This window comes from Saprolegnia parasitica (genome assembly GCF_000151545.1).
Source record: "Saprolegnia parasitica CBS 223.65 unplaced genomic scaffold supercont2.174, whole genome shotgun sequence".
Lineage (NCBI taxonomy): Eukaryota > Oomycota > Saprolegniomycetes > Saprolegniales > Saprolegniaceae > Saprolegnia > Saprolegnia parasitica.
In genome coordinates this window covers 45,171-59,535 of record NW_012156568.1, presented here as the reverse complement: position 1 = coordinate 59,535, position 14,365 = coordinate 45,171, and the positions used below count along the sequence as shown (strand labels likewise).

Here is a 14,365-nt window from a genome sequence, read left to right as displayed (position 1 = left end):
GGGTTGCCCCCGAAGTGATGCTCGGCCACGACTACGCGGCTGCTGCCGATATCTATTCATTCGGCATCGTTCTTGCGCAGCTGAGCTCGCTTGAGACCCAGCCATACGCTTTCGAGCCGTGCAGCCGCTACCTCCTACCGTTTCGAATTGCCCACGAAGGGCTTCGTCCTGCGATGCCCTCGACGTGTCCCCAGTGGTATGCAGATCTTGTCGCGGCCTGCGTGCACACCGAGCCCGACGCGCGGCCGACAGCGGATGGGATTGTCGCGCGTCTCCAAGCCCGTCTTTCGGCCGGTCTGCGGCGGATTGACGACAATGAGTTGGTGGAGCATACGCTCGTCGCGTCCAGTCGATCCAGCATTGTGATCCACGGATCCCACGTCGGGTCGCCGGTGGCGATCAAGTACTTTCTTCAACGGACACCGCGTCAGGTTAACGAAATTGTCGAGCGCATGGCGGCGCTGCAGTCGGCGCACACAGTGCCGCTGCTTGGTGTGACCTCGGCGCCAGCTCTCGTCATGCGCTACATGCCGTTCAACCTCCGCACGTGGCTCCAAGACGGACCGATTGGGTGGAGGCGGACACGCCTGGTGGCGCTCCGACTTGCCGAGGCCATGGCCTTCCTCCACAATGCCGGTGTCGTCCACGGGCACCTTGTGCCAACCAACGTGTTTCTGGATGCTGACGACGGGGTCCGGCTCAGCGACTTTGGCGTGGACCATGACGAGCTTGAGTCGAGTACGATCGACGATGACGCTGCGGGGTTTTGGACGGCGCCAGAGAGGCTTCAAGGCGAGGCCGCCTCTGTCGCAGCAGATGTCTTTGGATTGGGTCTGCTTTTCGCCCTTCTCGAAACACAGCAAGAGCCGTATGGCAGCATGCGCGAGAATGCTTCTTGCCGCCTCATGCAAATCGTGGCCGGCAACCTGCGCCCGTTGTTTACTAGCTCGTGTCCTCGGTGGTACAGCCACCTCGCGCTCGATTGCATGGCCCACGACCCGTCGCACCGCCCGACGGCTACACAAGTCGTTGCGACACTGGTTTCCAATGTAGAAGACTTTCTTTGAAATAGAAAAAGAGGAGCTCGGTCGAGGTTGTTGGAGCCACGTGCGGAGGTTGTATTGCATCTCAGCCAATTCAAGGGCCGGCGCTGAGGGCACACCGAGTGGCGGCACCTGGACCAGGTCCCTGTTATGCCTAGGACGCTTGCTCGTGCGCGAGGGTATCAACATCCCAAGCTAGATCCGTCAGCTCTATGTTTCTACCAACAAAACGAAATTTATCGTGATGTACTTACTGCATGACACTAATAGTCGCTACCGCCACCAAACATCTCCATCAACACCACTCGCTCCTGAAGGTGAAAGCTCTCGAGTCGTGGACCGCGTTGAACGGACGTGATGCAGGTGGAGAGACCGCGCGGTGCCTCCGAGATATGGAGGTGCGAGAGCCGTGGCAGCTGAAGTGCAGCGACGACGATGGTTGTCGCGACGACCAAATCCAAATGGCCCGCGTCGATCGAAAAGTGCGTCAAATGCGCCGAGGCAAGTGCGTGGACCACCAAGCGGCCATGTGCATCGAGGTCGGCCATGGCCACGTCGCGCGAGTGCGGGCTTGTCGGTTCGCTCTTGAAGAGACGCAAACGGCGCAAATGACGTGGCAGCGGCTCCGACAAGAGCGCGGGCACCAAATTCTCGTCCCAGCCGAGCTCGAGCTCCCGCAGCGTTTTGCAGGAGCGCAGCGCAGTCGCAAGCGCCGTGGCGTCTGTGGCGCTAACGTGGACGTCGGACAAGTGCAGGCGCGTCGCTGGCCGCGTTGAAAGCCATTGAATGAGGGACTTGACGCCGCTGGGTGTCGCGAGAAGGCGACCACCGACGAGGCGCAGGTCCACAAGATGCGACTGGAGCAACGCCTGCCACACGGCCGGCTCGAGCGACGACGGAAATGCATCGTCATGAAAGATATACTCGGGCGGGTCCATCTCGATCGTGCACTTGAGCTGGGAGGTGATGACGCTGACGGCGCGCAGCCTTGGCGCCGACGCCAAAGCAGCCGCGAGGCGAGCGATGCCAAGCGCCGTGGCCTTGGCCTGCAGATACAGCGTGCAGCTCGTCCAGACGCCTTTAGCGACGTTGATTGTCGCTGGCGCCATCCACCCGACAGCCGCACCGTCCTGGACATGCGGGCGCTCGCGGCGCAACGCGTCGATGCTCTCGTTGCGCTGAAAATACGTGTCGACATCCATCGTCCAAAGTCCCTGGGCATCGACACTGGTCCACACGTCGCCAAAGATAGAGACCTCGTTGCGCACGACGTCGTACTGTACGACGGGCCAAAGGTCGTTGGGCAGCACAAACCAGTCGTCGACGAGGGCAAGGAAGTCGTGCCATGGGGCATCGAGGTCCGCGGGGTTGATGGCCTCGAGCAGCCTGCGCAGCGTGACGCCGCTAGAGACGAAGCCAGCGATGGCTCGAAGCAGCTCGGGCGTCGAGACGACGGTCATCGCGCTCCGGTTCATGTGTGTTACCGGCCGCCAGCGGCAAGCGATCCGCTGCTGCCGGGTTGTGAAGCTCGCTTGGTGGCGTGTTTCTAGTCTTTTCCGGATGCATAATTGGTTGTATCCGGATTCGAAAAGGCAGACTGCCACGAATTACGACGGTCATTGTATGGGCTCGCAGCTGCATTGGTAAGACTTGCGCAGGCGATATTGCAGGGTATCACTTGATAATTTACCCAGTCTACCAAGTCTCAACGAGCAGCTCATCGTTGTATCAACCAGCTTCCTACGTAGTTACAACACGAGTACGCTTGGGACTATCAACTTGTCGCTCGTTCAAGACGCTGGGTTGCAAGGACCGATGCGGTGGCACTTGACCTTTTTCTACGTTCTGCCAATAGTATGGTCACGATCCGCGTCGCGATGGCCCAAGAGCTCCGAGGTTCCGACCTCAAGAAGCGGAAACAACTCGTTTTTGCTGTGATTCACTACGCCGGGTACTCTGCCACGTCGGACGTTGTTTGCAACCGAACCGGTGAAGTGTGGTGGATGGTTGAGCTCTCCATCGACGCGGACGTCGTCGACATCACGCAACATCCAACGATCGAAGTGTATGTATTCTGCGCCGACTCGTGGGGCGCTCGTGAATCGCTGCTCGGGTCGTCTCAAGTGCGCATGCCTCGGTACGGACTGGCATTCCACGAACTCACGCCGCTGTTGCAGAACCAAGTCACGACTGGGCAGCTCCTCGTGTTTGTGGACGCGACGGCGCACTGGAGTGCCGCAGACGTCGACCTGGAGCACTGGAGCGCGCTGACACTGGCGCCAAAGGAAGACCTTGAACAGCCGTCCAGTGAAGCGACGCCGCATGCTGCCGAGCTCTCTCCTCGGTATGCGTCCGAGGGCACGACCGTGGAGGAACCAGAACCCGAACACGAAAATGGCATCGACGAGACATCACTCAGCGACACAAAAGTCTCTGAATCCCGACGCGCATTGACAATGCCTCAAGACAACGAGAGCCACGAAGGGTGCGAACCATCCATCGATGCATAAGTGGCTCTTCTCGATTTAATATAATTGTTGACTCGGAATTCACGCAAAAACGATGCTGGGCTGCACGTACCGGGTGTTTGGGAAGCAAATGTGGCAGTCTTTAGCGTTGCGTTGCCTTTGAGCTATAAAACGAAAACATCGGATTTGCAGAGAATGATGGCGCGGCTCCTTGCAATGGCCCTCGCAAGGAGCAGCGTTTGGACTGACATTAGGTCATACTGTCGGTCCCAACAAAAGGAACGCTGTCTGCCCGCTGCTGTCTGCTCAAGTTTCCAGCGCTTTCGATTGGTCGCGATCAAGTGATTTCATTGGTTCGTACGAGGTGATAGACGGCAAGAGCCAATAGGAGAGCGTCGGAGCGTCCCAGGAGGACAAAAGGCCACAAATACTGGCGGAAGCATCAGCAACGGCACTTTGCACATTGCCTGCCGGCTACTTTTGTTTCTCATACGGCGTTGCAAGGTATTGCTGCTGGATATAAAAGAACCAGTGTAGTGGTTACAAGATCGACTAGGAGAGTCATTGCCGCGCAACGATTGCAGCCTGCATGCACCGATTCGTGAACCAGTGGTAACACGTGTATTGGCAGCGACAACGGGAGCTATGCCTACGTACACCTTGCGCTTTAGTAGTACTGGTAGGAAGTACAGTAGTTTCGACCACACAAATGTAAAGTGTGGGGAAGGCGTCGCAAGCTGGCGCGACGAGGTCGACCGCCACTTGCACCGTCCCGAGTCGGACTTGATGCATCGCTTGCAAAACGAACCCTTGGCTCCCATCGTCCAAGAGGCTCGTGGACTTGTCATACGGACTGGTGTAGCGAAGACACGATCCTTGCAGCGATATGGACGACTGCATGGACGTCCACAAACATGGAATTCGTGGCCGCCCGGTACTGCAAGCTCTCTCAGTCTTTTCTCGAACGCGCATTACACTGTACCAGGATATCGCTTCCCATCTCTGGCCACATTGCACACGATTGTGTCATATGACCGCCTTTCGCGTCGTCAGTGAGCAATTTGTCCGCATACATGCCGATCATCCGGATAAAGATACGCTTTGCCGGTGCTCGGGCCGTGGAATTCGCTTGCATGAGTACAAGAAGACTGCCATCGTGCATGTCGTAAAACAATCCACTGCACGATCTCGCAGTCGATCCGGTACCGCTCTTTCATGTGCCGGCCACCACTTTGCAACGTCCCGAACGCCGCCCACATCCCCGATGCTCGTGGTCGTCCATGTGGCCGAGGCCAAGGACCTCGAGAGTAACAAGATGTTCCGCCACGTCAACCATGCCTACGTCAACCTCTACTACGCTCGCAAAAAGATCACGTCCGACGTCGCGCACAAGCAGAAGAACGCGCCACGCTGGGGCCTCAAGAAGCGCTTCGCCAACATCAACCCGGCGCGCGACAGCACGATTCGCATCGACGTCTTTGACCAAGGCCAGTGGGGCCGCAGCGAGATGTTCATCGGCTATTGCGAGGTCGCCGTGCCCGTGCGACCAAAGCGCGTCGACTTCTGGGTGCCCATCAAGGTAGAAGACGCCACCACGGGCAGCGTTCTTGTGCACATTGACTGCATCGCCGAGCCGAGCGAGATCCTGCCTCGTTCGCAAAGGGATCTGGACTACGCAATGCCGCCGCGGCAAGTGGCCCCGTACCTGCTCCCGATGCCGCCGCCGCAAGTGGCCCCATACCAGCTCCCGATGCGCCGCATGGGCTCTCTCAGTGACTCGTTCCTGCAGCTCGCGGCAGCCCTCCCCGAGACAGTGCCACGCATCGAGCCGACCGAGCTATGCACGTGCGACCACCTCGGGAGCGGCGCCTTCGGCAACGTGCACAGTGGCAGCTACAAGGACTTGACGGTGGCCGTCAAGACCTTCCACATCAAGTGTGGTGACGAAATTGAGACGTTCAAGAAGGAAGTCAACGTCATGGCCGGCCTCGACTCGACGCACACCGTCCAGCTCCTCGGTATCTCGCACGCCGCAAACGACCAGCCGCAGATCGTCATGGAGTTCATGGACGGCGGCAACCTCGACATGCACATCAAGTCGCTGGCAGCTGCGCGAGAGCACAACGTGAGCAAGGTGCTGCATCTCGCTTGCGGTATTGTCAAAGGGCTCGCGTACCTACATGCCAACAAGATCATCCACCGCGACCTCAAGCCGGCCAACGTCCTGCTTAGCGCCGACAAGACGGTCGTCAAGCTCGGTGACTTTGGCATCTCGCGCGAAGAAGACGTGAAGGAATCGATGACCAACGGCGTCGGCACGACGCTGTGGATGTCGCCCGAGGTCATGCAAGGCGGCAGGTACTCGGTCGCAGCCGACATGTACGCCTTCGGCGTCATTCTCACGGAGCTCGAGACGCTGCGAACGCCCTATGCAGGCCTAAATCTCAGAAAGTACGCGCTCCAAGACAAGATCGCCAAGGAGGGGCTTCGGCCGACGACGAGCGCCACGTGCCCGCCATGGTACGCGAGGCTGGCGCAGGATTGCATGCAAGCAAACCCAGACAAACGTCCATCGGCCGTCGACGTCGTCGGCATCCTCGAGGCCCACATGTCGTCACCACCCTGCTTTCAACTGATTCCCGAGGCGTTGCTCCGCGACATAGTGCCGTTCACGTCCAGCAAGAGCAGCGTTCTTGGCCGTGCGACGCTCGCATGTCGTCCCGTCGTCCTCAAGACGTTTCCATCGATGAATCCCGACGTCTTTGAAGACACGGTGGATGTGATGAGGGCCGTTGCGTCGCCACACACGGTGCCTCTGCTCGGCACGACGTCCCTCTCCAGCACAGCCATCATGGGTCTCGCATCGCCTTGCGTGCTCGTCCTCGCCTACATGCCTGGCGGCAACCTCCACAAATGGCTCACGCAGCGCTCCAACGTCGACTTCCTTGACACGGCGCGGACTATCACCGAGGCGCTAGCCTACCTCCATGCGAAGAAGGTGGTGCACGGCAACCTTACGCCCTCCAACGTTCTCTTTGATGCGGTCGGCCAGCCCAAGCTCACTGACTTTGGCTACGAGCGCGACGAAGACATGATGACGACCAACGGCGGCAACGCGACGCACTGGATGGCGCCCGAGATCTTCCACGGCAGTTTGCCCTCGTCCGCGTCGGATGTCTACTCGCTCGGTGTTATCTTGACGCAGCTCGAGACGGGCCGCGAGCCGTACTGGGACTTCATAGGCAATCTGCAGCGCCGCGTCGTTCAGATCGTGACGGGCGCGCTGCGGCCGTCGCTGAGTGCGTTGTGCCCTCCCTGGTATCGCAAGCTGGCGCAGGCGTGCATGGCCGGTGATGCGATGCATCGGCCGTCCGCTGCCGAGATAGTCAGCGAGCTCGTCAAGCATACTGCGAAGCCCTAGTTTTTATATATATTAAATTGTGATCATCACGGTCTCTAGGGGCGGTAGATCGTTTGTTGGATTGGTTTGAGGCTTGGCAATACATATTTTTATGTACATGACCAATGAGAATGTAGATGTCGAGCTCATTTTGTCCAATCACATTCCGTGGCACACACATGGGACGGTAGTTAGAATCTTCTGTGGGCGGGTGAAACGAGGTGTTCCTGCATGAGACGCGTACTGGCACGAAATGTGAACCACTTTTTAGCAATGAGCTAGCTACTTTAGCTACTCACAATCCGTTCACGCTAATTCAACGGCACTGTCTCTCGAGAAGAGCTGGCTCGTCGGGAATGGCCAGCTCCGCAACGCAAGCTTATTCTGATTTGCTTGAAAAGACTAGTCAATTCCAATCACTCCAGTCCCAACGAACAAAACACACTTCCAACGAGCCGATGGAAATTCCAGCCAACGACGACATCGGCCTCACGGAGACGCTCCGCCAAGCGGTCGAGGCCTCCATGCACCTCCAAGGCGCCATCCGGGCGACGAACGAAGCTGCGATCAACCTCGCGGTAGGGCATTTCAACAAGCATGCGAGCGCGCTGGCTTTGCAGCACTGGGTCGTGGACCAGAGCAAGCTCACCGACTCGACGACGCTGCTCCAGCGCCTCCCCGTGCTCGAGAAGATGCTGACCCAGATGCGCTGCGAGGTGTCGGTCGTGGGCGATGCGCCTTCGGACGACCAGGTCATTGCCCGTGCTAGCGGTGGCGCCGCCCTCTTTGGTCACTGCTTTGGATTCCGCGGCTCATCCAAGGGCGTCGCCATGACCATCTTGCAGCCACCGATCGAGTGCGAGCTCGAAGCACCCACGATGCGCACGGGTATCGCGGAAGTCTGGTTTGCCAGCGCCGTCGAGGCCAAAGCCTTTTGCACCGCCGTGCGATCGAGCGGCCACGCAAAAGCACCACGTGACGACACTCATTTGCCACCGTACATGGCGTCCGTCGTGCAAGTGAACTATGCCTGCGTACCCCTGAAATCGTTCGACTTGGACGTGTTGTCAGCGCCGCTCACCGCATCGGCGATGGCCGAGGCCGCGAGCGTCACGGACGCAGCATCAGCCAAGGAGTTTCTTTACGACTTTGGCTCGCACGTGCGCAGCGGGATCTTCCACGTCGGCGGCATCTTTTGGAAGACAGTCGACATCTCGACCGACGTGGACGTCGCGACCGCGCAGCTCCAGGCGATCTGCCCGGCCCGTCTCGCGGCCGGAGATCTCTCGATCAACTACAGCAGCTTTCCATACCAAAGCCGCATCGACGCGTGCGAGCGCACATTGCAGAACAAGCTCCGAACACGGTGCAATGTTACGACGCTGATCGAGTGCACCGGGCCAGACGCACTGAGCGTTGCGATCTTCCAGCAGCGACTCGCCCTCGACCGCACGACGTGGCATGTCATTGGCTTTCCAACAACGCGCGTCGGCGTTTGGGACCTACTTGCAGCCGCAGGTCTTGAGCGGGCTGCCAACCTTGTGCGCGATGCGTGGCTCGACCTCGTCTCGGGATGTGCGATGACACCGGACGTTGCGGCGGCGGTGTCTGCGGTGTATACCGACGCATGGGTGGCCGACCCGGCCTTTGGTACGGAATGCAAGCGCACCAATGTCAGCAGCGCGGACGAAGCTGAGAGAACCATTGCTCAAATGCTGGACGCTGCGACCACTGGCAACGTCGACGGCCTCGCGCTGGTCGAAGTCATCTTGCTCGCGCTTCGCTTTGACTCTACGCTCAAGGGGACGGTTTTGGTCGACTGCATGCGGGACCCGCGTCTGCATACGGCGTTGCGCCGACTCGTCGCGGCCAGCGACATGACGGCACTGACCGAGCTCGGTGCGATCTACGGCCGCGTTCTCGGAGCTGTGCTGGCCACAGCGGGTATCAACCTGGATGCGACGGTGGACGAAACACTGAAGCGTGCCGGGCGGCTGGCCGAGCTCAAAAAGGGTGTTGGCAAGCTTCTCGCGCCTCTCTACGACTGGCAAGTACCCGAGATGGACGCCCGCGACGTTCCCATCGCTCTGAAGCTCGTCCATCGGGCATTCTCCAACGCGGCGATGCCCGACGGAGTGCTTTTGACGCGCCGCGTCGCCGAGCTGCTCATTCAAAATGGCACGCCGGCCCCTCCAGAACTCTGGGGTATTGCGCAGAAGTTTGGCTGCTCGAAGGACGGCTTTGCTGCGAAGCTCAACACAGCGCATGTTTTGGCCATGGCCGATGCAATGATGTTGGCGCTCCATGACGGTGTGGCGGTCAACGGCTCGGACGACGACATGCCGCCAGTTCAAGTCAAGCGTGAGGCCGCACCCGTTGTCGTCGATGCACCCAACACGCCCGCCTTGCGCTCGATAAGCCATCTCTTGACGGTCGTCTCCAAGCCAAACAAGACAACGGACCTCCCCGGGCGCCTTTGGTACACGCTCAAACACCGTCTGTGCTTGGTCAAGGAGCTCTACACCACAATATCGGGCGTCAAACGCAAGTACGCGGATCGGCGGGTGCAGGATGATTCGCCTCCTGGCCCCGTGGTGTCGGATGCGCTCTTGACCCTCGTGGCCTCGCTGACGCCGGCCGCGCGCGCCCAAGTGCACCGTCTTCTTCTCGACCGCCGCTACCTCGTGCCCTTTCTTGTGCCGTCGACAGGCAATGGGCTTCGGTCCGAAGCTCGCGCGCTGAGCCTCGTGGAGACGTGTCTCGTCGACGGAAGAGCCTCGCTGATGCGCGATACCTCGGTCACGCGCGTGGCGGTCGTGTCGGAGCAGCCCGCGAGAAGCAGCAAAACCAAGGACTGGATCAAGAGCGTCTTCCACGTCGACTCGGTGCACTGCCTCGACCGTGCGCACAGCAAGAACGTCACGGACGCCCCAGTGGTCGCCGAGCTCGGCTGGGGCTTTGTCCGGAATGTTCAAGAGAGCACGGAGTTTACGACCGTCATGGTGCTCCACGTCATTGGCGACTACATGCACCTCGAGGCGTTCATTACGCAGTTTGCCGACGTTTTGGTCGTCGACGCGGGGTCGGAGCCCAGAATGCGCATGACGCTACCCCGGGGCACGGTGCTGCAGTGGCGCGTCTCGGACAAATACAAGAACGATATTCCTCTCGTCCAGGAAGCGCACATGATTGCAGTCGCGCTCGCGTGTCCCATGTCGACGTCCTTCCAGCGCATCTCCAACTACATTTTGCGCGAGCCGAGCGATGCGCCCAAGCTGCCAGTCGGCCAGCTGACACTGCCAAGCCTCGTGCAGCGGGAGCCTCCACCGCGAGAGCGCGTAGCGCGCCTGCTGGCCGACACGGACTTTGCGACGCTTCGCACCGAGACCTTGGTGCTCCAGCAGCGCTTTGCCCGCGAGTCGGCTCTGCGCAGTGCGCTGCAGCGTGAGACGAGCGTTCCCAACCAAGAGTTGCTGCGCCAGCAGATCGCCTCGAGCACAGCTGTGCACAAGAAGATCATTCGCCGCGTCTTCCGTGTGCCCGTGCTCGAGTACTTTATGCACGTTCTCGAGCGGCCGACCGTCGCGGACCGCGAGATGCGCCTCATCGACCTCGAGCGTCGACTGGCCGAGTGCTGCAAAGCCATCCCGGCCGCAGCGCATGATGCGTGCAGTGGAGCGTATGCCGCTCGCAGTGCCGTCGACAACGCGGCCACGCGCTCGGCGTATGCATCCGCCGTTGAGACACGGAGCAACATGGTCACCGGTGTCGAGCATCTCTGGCGCGAGCTCTCGCACATCTTCGCCGCCGACCCGGACGTGTACAGAGAGCTTCCGCGACTTGCGGTCCAGCACCTCGTCGACGGCTTTCCGTTGGAGCTCATGGACGGTGACGCCGGCATGGTCAACGACAAGTGGATCCGCGCTGTGCTGCACTGCCTGGAGGATACGCTGCCCGTGAACACTCGCGTGTTTGTGCTCTCGGTTCTCGGCGTCCAGTCGTCGGGCAAGTCGACGCTGCTGAACTGCATGTTTGGCGTCCGACTCCGAACGAACGTTGCGCGGTGCACGCGCGGTGTCAACCTGCAGCTTCTCGCTTGCGACAACGGCGGCGCCTACGACTATATCTTGCTACTGGACACGGAAGGCCTTCAGTCGCCCGAGTTCGTCGGCGTCCAAGGCAACGTGTGGCGCGACAACCGCATGGCGTCCGTGGCGATCTTGCCTGCCGATGCGACCATCATCTTGACAAAGGGCGAGTCGACCAGCACGATCAACGACGTGCTTCCGATTGTGCTCTCGGCGTTTGCCAACTCGGAGCTGGCAGCCGCCTCGGGTGGGCACCTCTCGTCGAAGCTCTACTTTGTGTTCAACCAGATTGACGTGACGCAGAAGCGCAGCATGGAGACGAGTCTCCAAGCGCTCGTACACAGTTTGCGCCTCAACGCCACGAAGATTGCTGCCGTGCGCAAGGCGCAGTCGGCCACGACGTTCCTGCGCGACTTTTGCACCGACATTACGGACGAAGTGCGCTGTGACGCGCGCTTTCTGGGTGTGACGCAAGGCCAGACGACGCCGCCCAACGATGTGCCCTTGCCCGACTTTGGCGACCGTCTTGTCCGCTTTCGGGACCACATTCACACTCGGGCTATGGACGACGGCGCGTGGCAGGCGCGGACCTTTGGCAAGCTCAGCGAGAGCTTTGACTTGGTCTGGATGTGCCTTCAGAGCGCCGACTTTGAACTCGACTTTGCATCGACGCACCAACGTGTCGTGTACGATCAGCTGGTCGAGGCCATGGCAGGGCACACGCACGAACTTGCCAAGATCTACAGCGAGGCGTTTGACGCGGTGCTGCAGGCGATGAGTGCCGACAGCGCAGCTAAGACGGCGCCGAACGCCAGTTGTAGCGGCCAGTACACGACACTCCTCGAAGACACGGTCAAGAAGGCCGTGGATACGCTGGACGCTGTCGTGGCCACGATGCTGCTGGAGCCCGCGTTTGCCGAGTGGGTGCTCAAGATGCAAGATTCGTGGACGGACAAGAAGCGGCACCACGCGTCGCACACGGCGCGGCTCGTCGAGTCGAAAGTGCAGCACCTGTTTGAGTTTGACGCGATCACCAAGGTCTACAAGGAGGAAATCCAAACGGCGATTGTCGACCACAACGCGACGTGCGGCCCCGAGAAGACACTGGCGGCTTTGACGGCATCTTTGACGCGATTGTGGACAAGGTGCGCAAGGCCACACCGCCACTGGCCACGCAAGTGCCAACGCTAGTGCATGCCGTTATCTACGACAGCGGTGTCTTTACGCCCGACGAGCTCCGACTCTTGGCCAGCGACGACGACGAGGTCGGAGACGTCTGGCGGCCGTTGAAACACATGCCGCAGGGTGCCGAGGCATCGCGCGAGGCAGAGGTTGTCGATGCCGTGCGCGAACGCGTGGCCAGCGACCTCGCGGAGGTCGACCGCTACGCGGACCACGCCGCGCTTTTGTGCGTGATGAACGTCAAGCATCTAGTCAACACCATGCAGTTGAAGCCGTCGGAGCTCAAGACTGGCCTTCGCACGCTTGAATTGACGCTTCAGGCCGAGCTCCAGCAGCGGCAAGAGCGCTGGGACGCGGCCAACAGCGTGGTCGCAAAGTTTGAAGCACACCGTCCGAGCATGCTTCGCTTTGCGCAAAGTGTCGCCGAGGGTCAGAAGACGGCACAGCTGCTAACGACGACACTGAACGAGTGGCTCGGACGCCACTTGAAGAAGGCGTTTGAAGAAGAAGTCGTGAGCGTTGTCGCGTCGGCGCTCAAGGATGCGCGTTGGGTGTGTACTCCCGACGCGATGCAGGCCGCCTTGGACATGGACCTCTTGCAGCTCATGCGGAAGCGGGACATTGACACTGTGCTTGACCACATTCAACGACCGGCCAAGCTTGTTGCGGACGTCACGCACCGCCTCGTATTGGCTCAAGTGCAAGCGTGCTACGTCCGCGTCGCCAAGAAGCTTGTGCTCGACGTCAAAGAGTGCATTGGGAGTGCGAGTGCCGCCGCGCGTGACGCTGTCTGCCAGCGCAGTGAAGTGTTTGTTTACACACTGCGCCTCACGCTCCAGCGCCGGCTCAAATGCAGTGGCACGAGCGCGCTGATTGAAAGCCTTCCGTTGGTTGCGGGGGACGTGATGAACTGTGACGACCAAGGACCGTCTGCGTTTGATATCGACGACGGACGCAGCATCCCGAAGAGTCTGTTGGTGTGTGTGGCCGCGCTCGATGCTTCTCTCGGACCATCGGCAGTGCTGAGCTCGACGATCACTCGGAAGATCGTCAAGGTCATCCGGAACGAGGCGTACGGTGCAGCCGACGGCATCATGCCGCGCTGTGGCAAGCCGTGTCCGCGCTGCAAGTGTCCGTGCACCAAGGCACTGGGCCATGCCTTCCGAAAGAAGGACACCAAGGCGCCAAGCCGAGCCTCTTCCAAGAAAGCCACGAGGGGCCATGTCTCCACAACGGAGGACAACACGCTCCATGACACGTACCACCAGCCGGGTGGCCTCGTTGGTGGCTACTGCGTGGATACGAAGCAGCTGTATGCACTGAGTTGTGCGGCTTGCGTGGTCGAGAACGACTACATGGTCCTTTCAAGCGGCAACCGACCGTACACGGATTTTCCAAAGGTGTACCGCGGCTGGGCCTTGCCGCGCGTGACCAAGTTCCTCCCGCTGCGCGAGTATATCTTTGCCAACTGCCAACCCGAGCTCGCGCGAAACCACAACATGCTCCAGTGCGCCACCATCCCCGCCTCGTACGCCCATGATCTTGGCGACATTGAAAAGCAACTCGAGCGTTTGCTTCGTTAAGACAGCAACAAAGTCGTACGTTTCAAACAGTACTAGGATATTTCGTTCTCCCTTCGTGCCTGTTCAAATCCAAGAAGGCCGTGCGTCCAAGAAGGGGGAATTCAGCGTTTTCGACAACAATACTTGGATTTCTAGCTTGTAATAAATGCATTGAGTCACCTACAGTATGTGTTCTAATGCAACTGCGCGGATTGAGTTGGCATTGCGAGGTGCGAAGAGGTGCGTAGCCTCCATCAACAACAGGCAAGCGACGTGTCCATCGCCTTCACTGTTACCAACTGGACGCCAAGATTCCTTCTCCGACGGCGTTTGAATCTTCAACGCAGTGGATGCGTCGCAGACACTATGACAGTGTCGATCAGCTGCAACAAGATACTCGATGCGCTCGTCGTGTGCTTGCGCTACCGGTAGCTTGCGACGTCGAGCGTGGCAGCAAGATTCCAAAATCCGGATACTAATAAAAGCTATTCGCTTATAAAGTATGGATAGCCTTTCGGGATATGGCTAACTGCAATATGAAACGGTCCACCCAACTTATCGAAGCGAATCGATTGGCAACCAATCCGGATACCTCGGCACGAGCGTCAGTCGCCAGGTTGCC

At 59.7% G+C, this 14,365-nt stretch overlaps 5 protein-coding genes across 5 annotated transcripts; 4 read left to right on the top strand and 1 right to left on the bottom strand.

The window, feature by feature from the left end:
• Positions 1 to 17: 17 nt before the first annotated feature.
• On the top strand, positions 18 to 1,067 carry SPRG_15125 (TKL protein kinase; the record flags this gene model as incomplete). Its single annotated transcript, XM_012354666.1, has 1 exon — positions 18 to 1,067. The coding sequence occupies one exon, from the start codon at positions 18 to 20 to the stop codon at positions 1,065 to 1,067; it is 1,050 nt and encodes a 349-aa protein (XP_012210056.1).
• A 705-nt stretch (positions 1,068 to 1,772) lies between these two features.
• SPRG_15124 (hypothetical protein) lies at positions 1,773 to 2,503 on the bottom strand (the record flags this gene model as incomplete). Its single annotated transcript, XM_012354665.1, has 2 exons — positions 1,773 to 1,837; positions 1,873 to 2,503. 2 exons carry the CDS (start codon positions 2,501 to 2,503, stop codon positions 1,773 to 1,775), a joined length of 696 nt encoding a protein of 231 aa, XP_012210055.1.
• Positions 2,504 to 2,899: 396 nt separating this feature from the next.
• SPRG_15123 (hypothetical protein) lies at positions 2,900 to 3,553 on the top strand (the record flags this gene model as incomplete). The annotated part of the gene is made up of 1 exon (XM_012354664.1): positions 2,900 to 3,553. One exon carries the CDS (start codon positions 2,900 to 2,902, stop codon positions 3,551 to 3,553), a length of 654 nt encoding a protein of 217 aa, XP_012210054.1.
• A 1,222-nt stretch (positions 3,554 to 4,775) lies between these two features.
• Positions 4,776 to 6,960, top strand: SPRG_15122 (serine/threonine protein kinase; the record flags this gene model as incomplete). Its single annotated transcript, XM_012354663.1, has 1 exon — positions 4,776 to 6,960. The coding sequence occupies one exon, from the start codon at positions 4,776 to 4,778 to the stop codon at positions 6,930 to 6,932; it is 2,157 nt and encodes a 718-aa protein (XP_012210053.1). The 3' UTR covers positions 6,933 to 6,960.
• A 409-nt stretch (positions 6,961 to 7,369) lies between these two features.
• Positions 7,370 to 13,764, top strand: SPRG_15121 (hypothetical protein; the record flags this gene model as incomplete). Its single annotated transcript, XM_012354662.1, has 2 exons — positions 7,370 to 12,144; positions 12,213 to 13,764. The coding sequence occupies 2 exons, from the start codon at positions 7,370 to 7,372 to the stop codon at positions 13,762 to 13,764; spliced, it is 6,327 nt and encodes a 2,108-aa protein (XP_012210052.1).
• Positions 13,765 to 14,365: the final 601 nt, after the last annotated feature.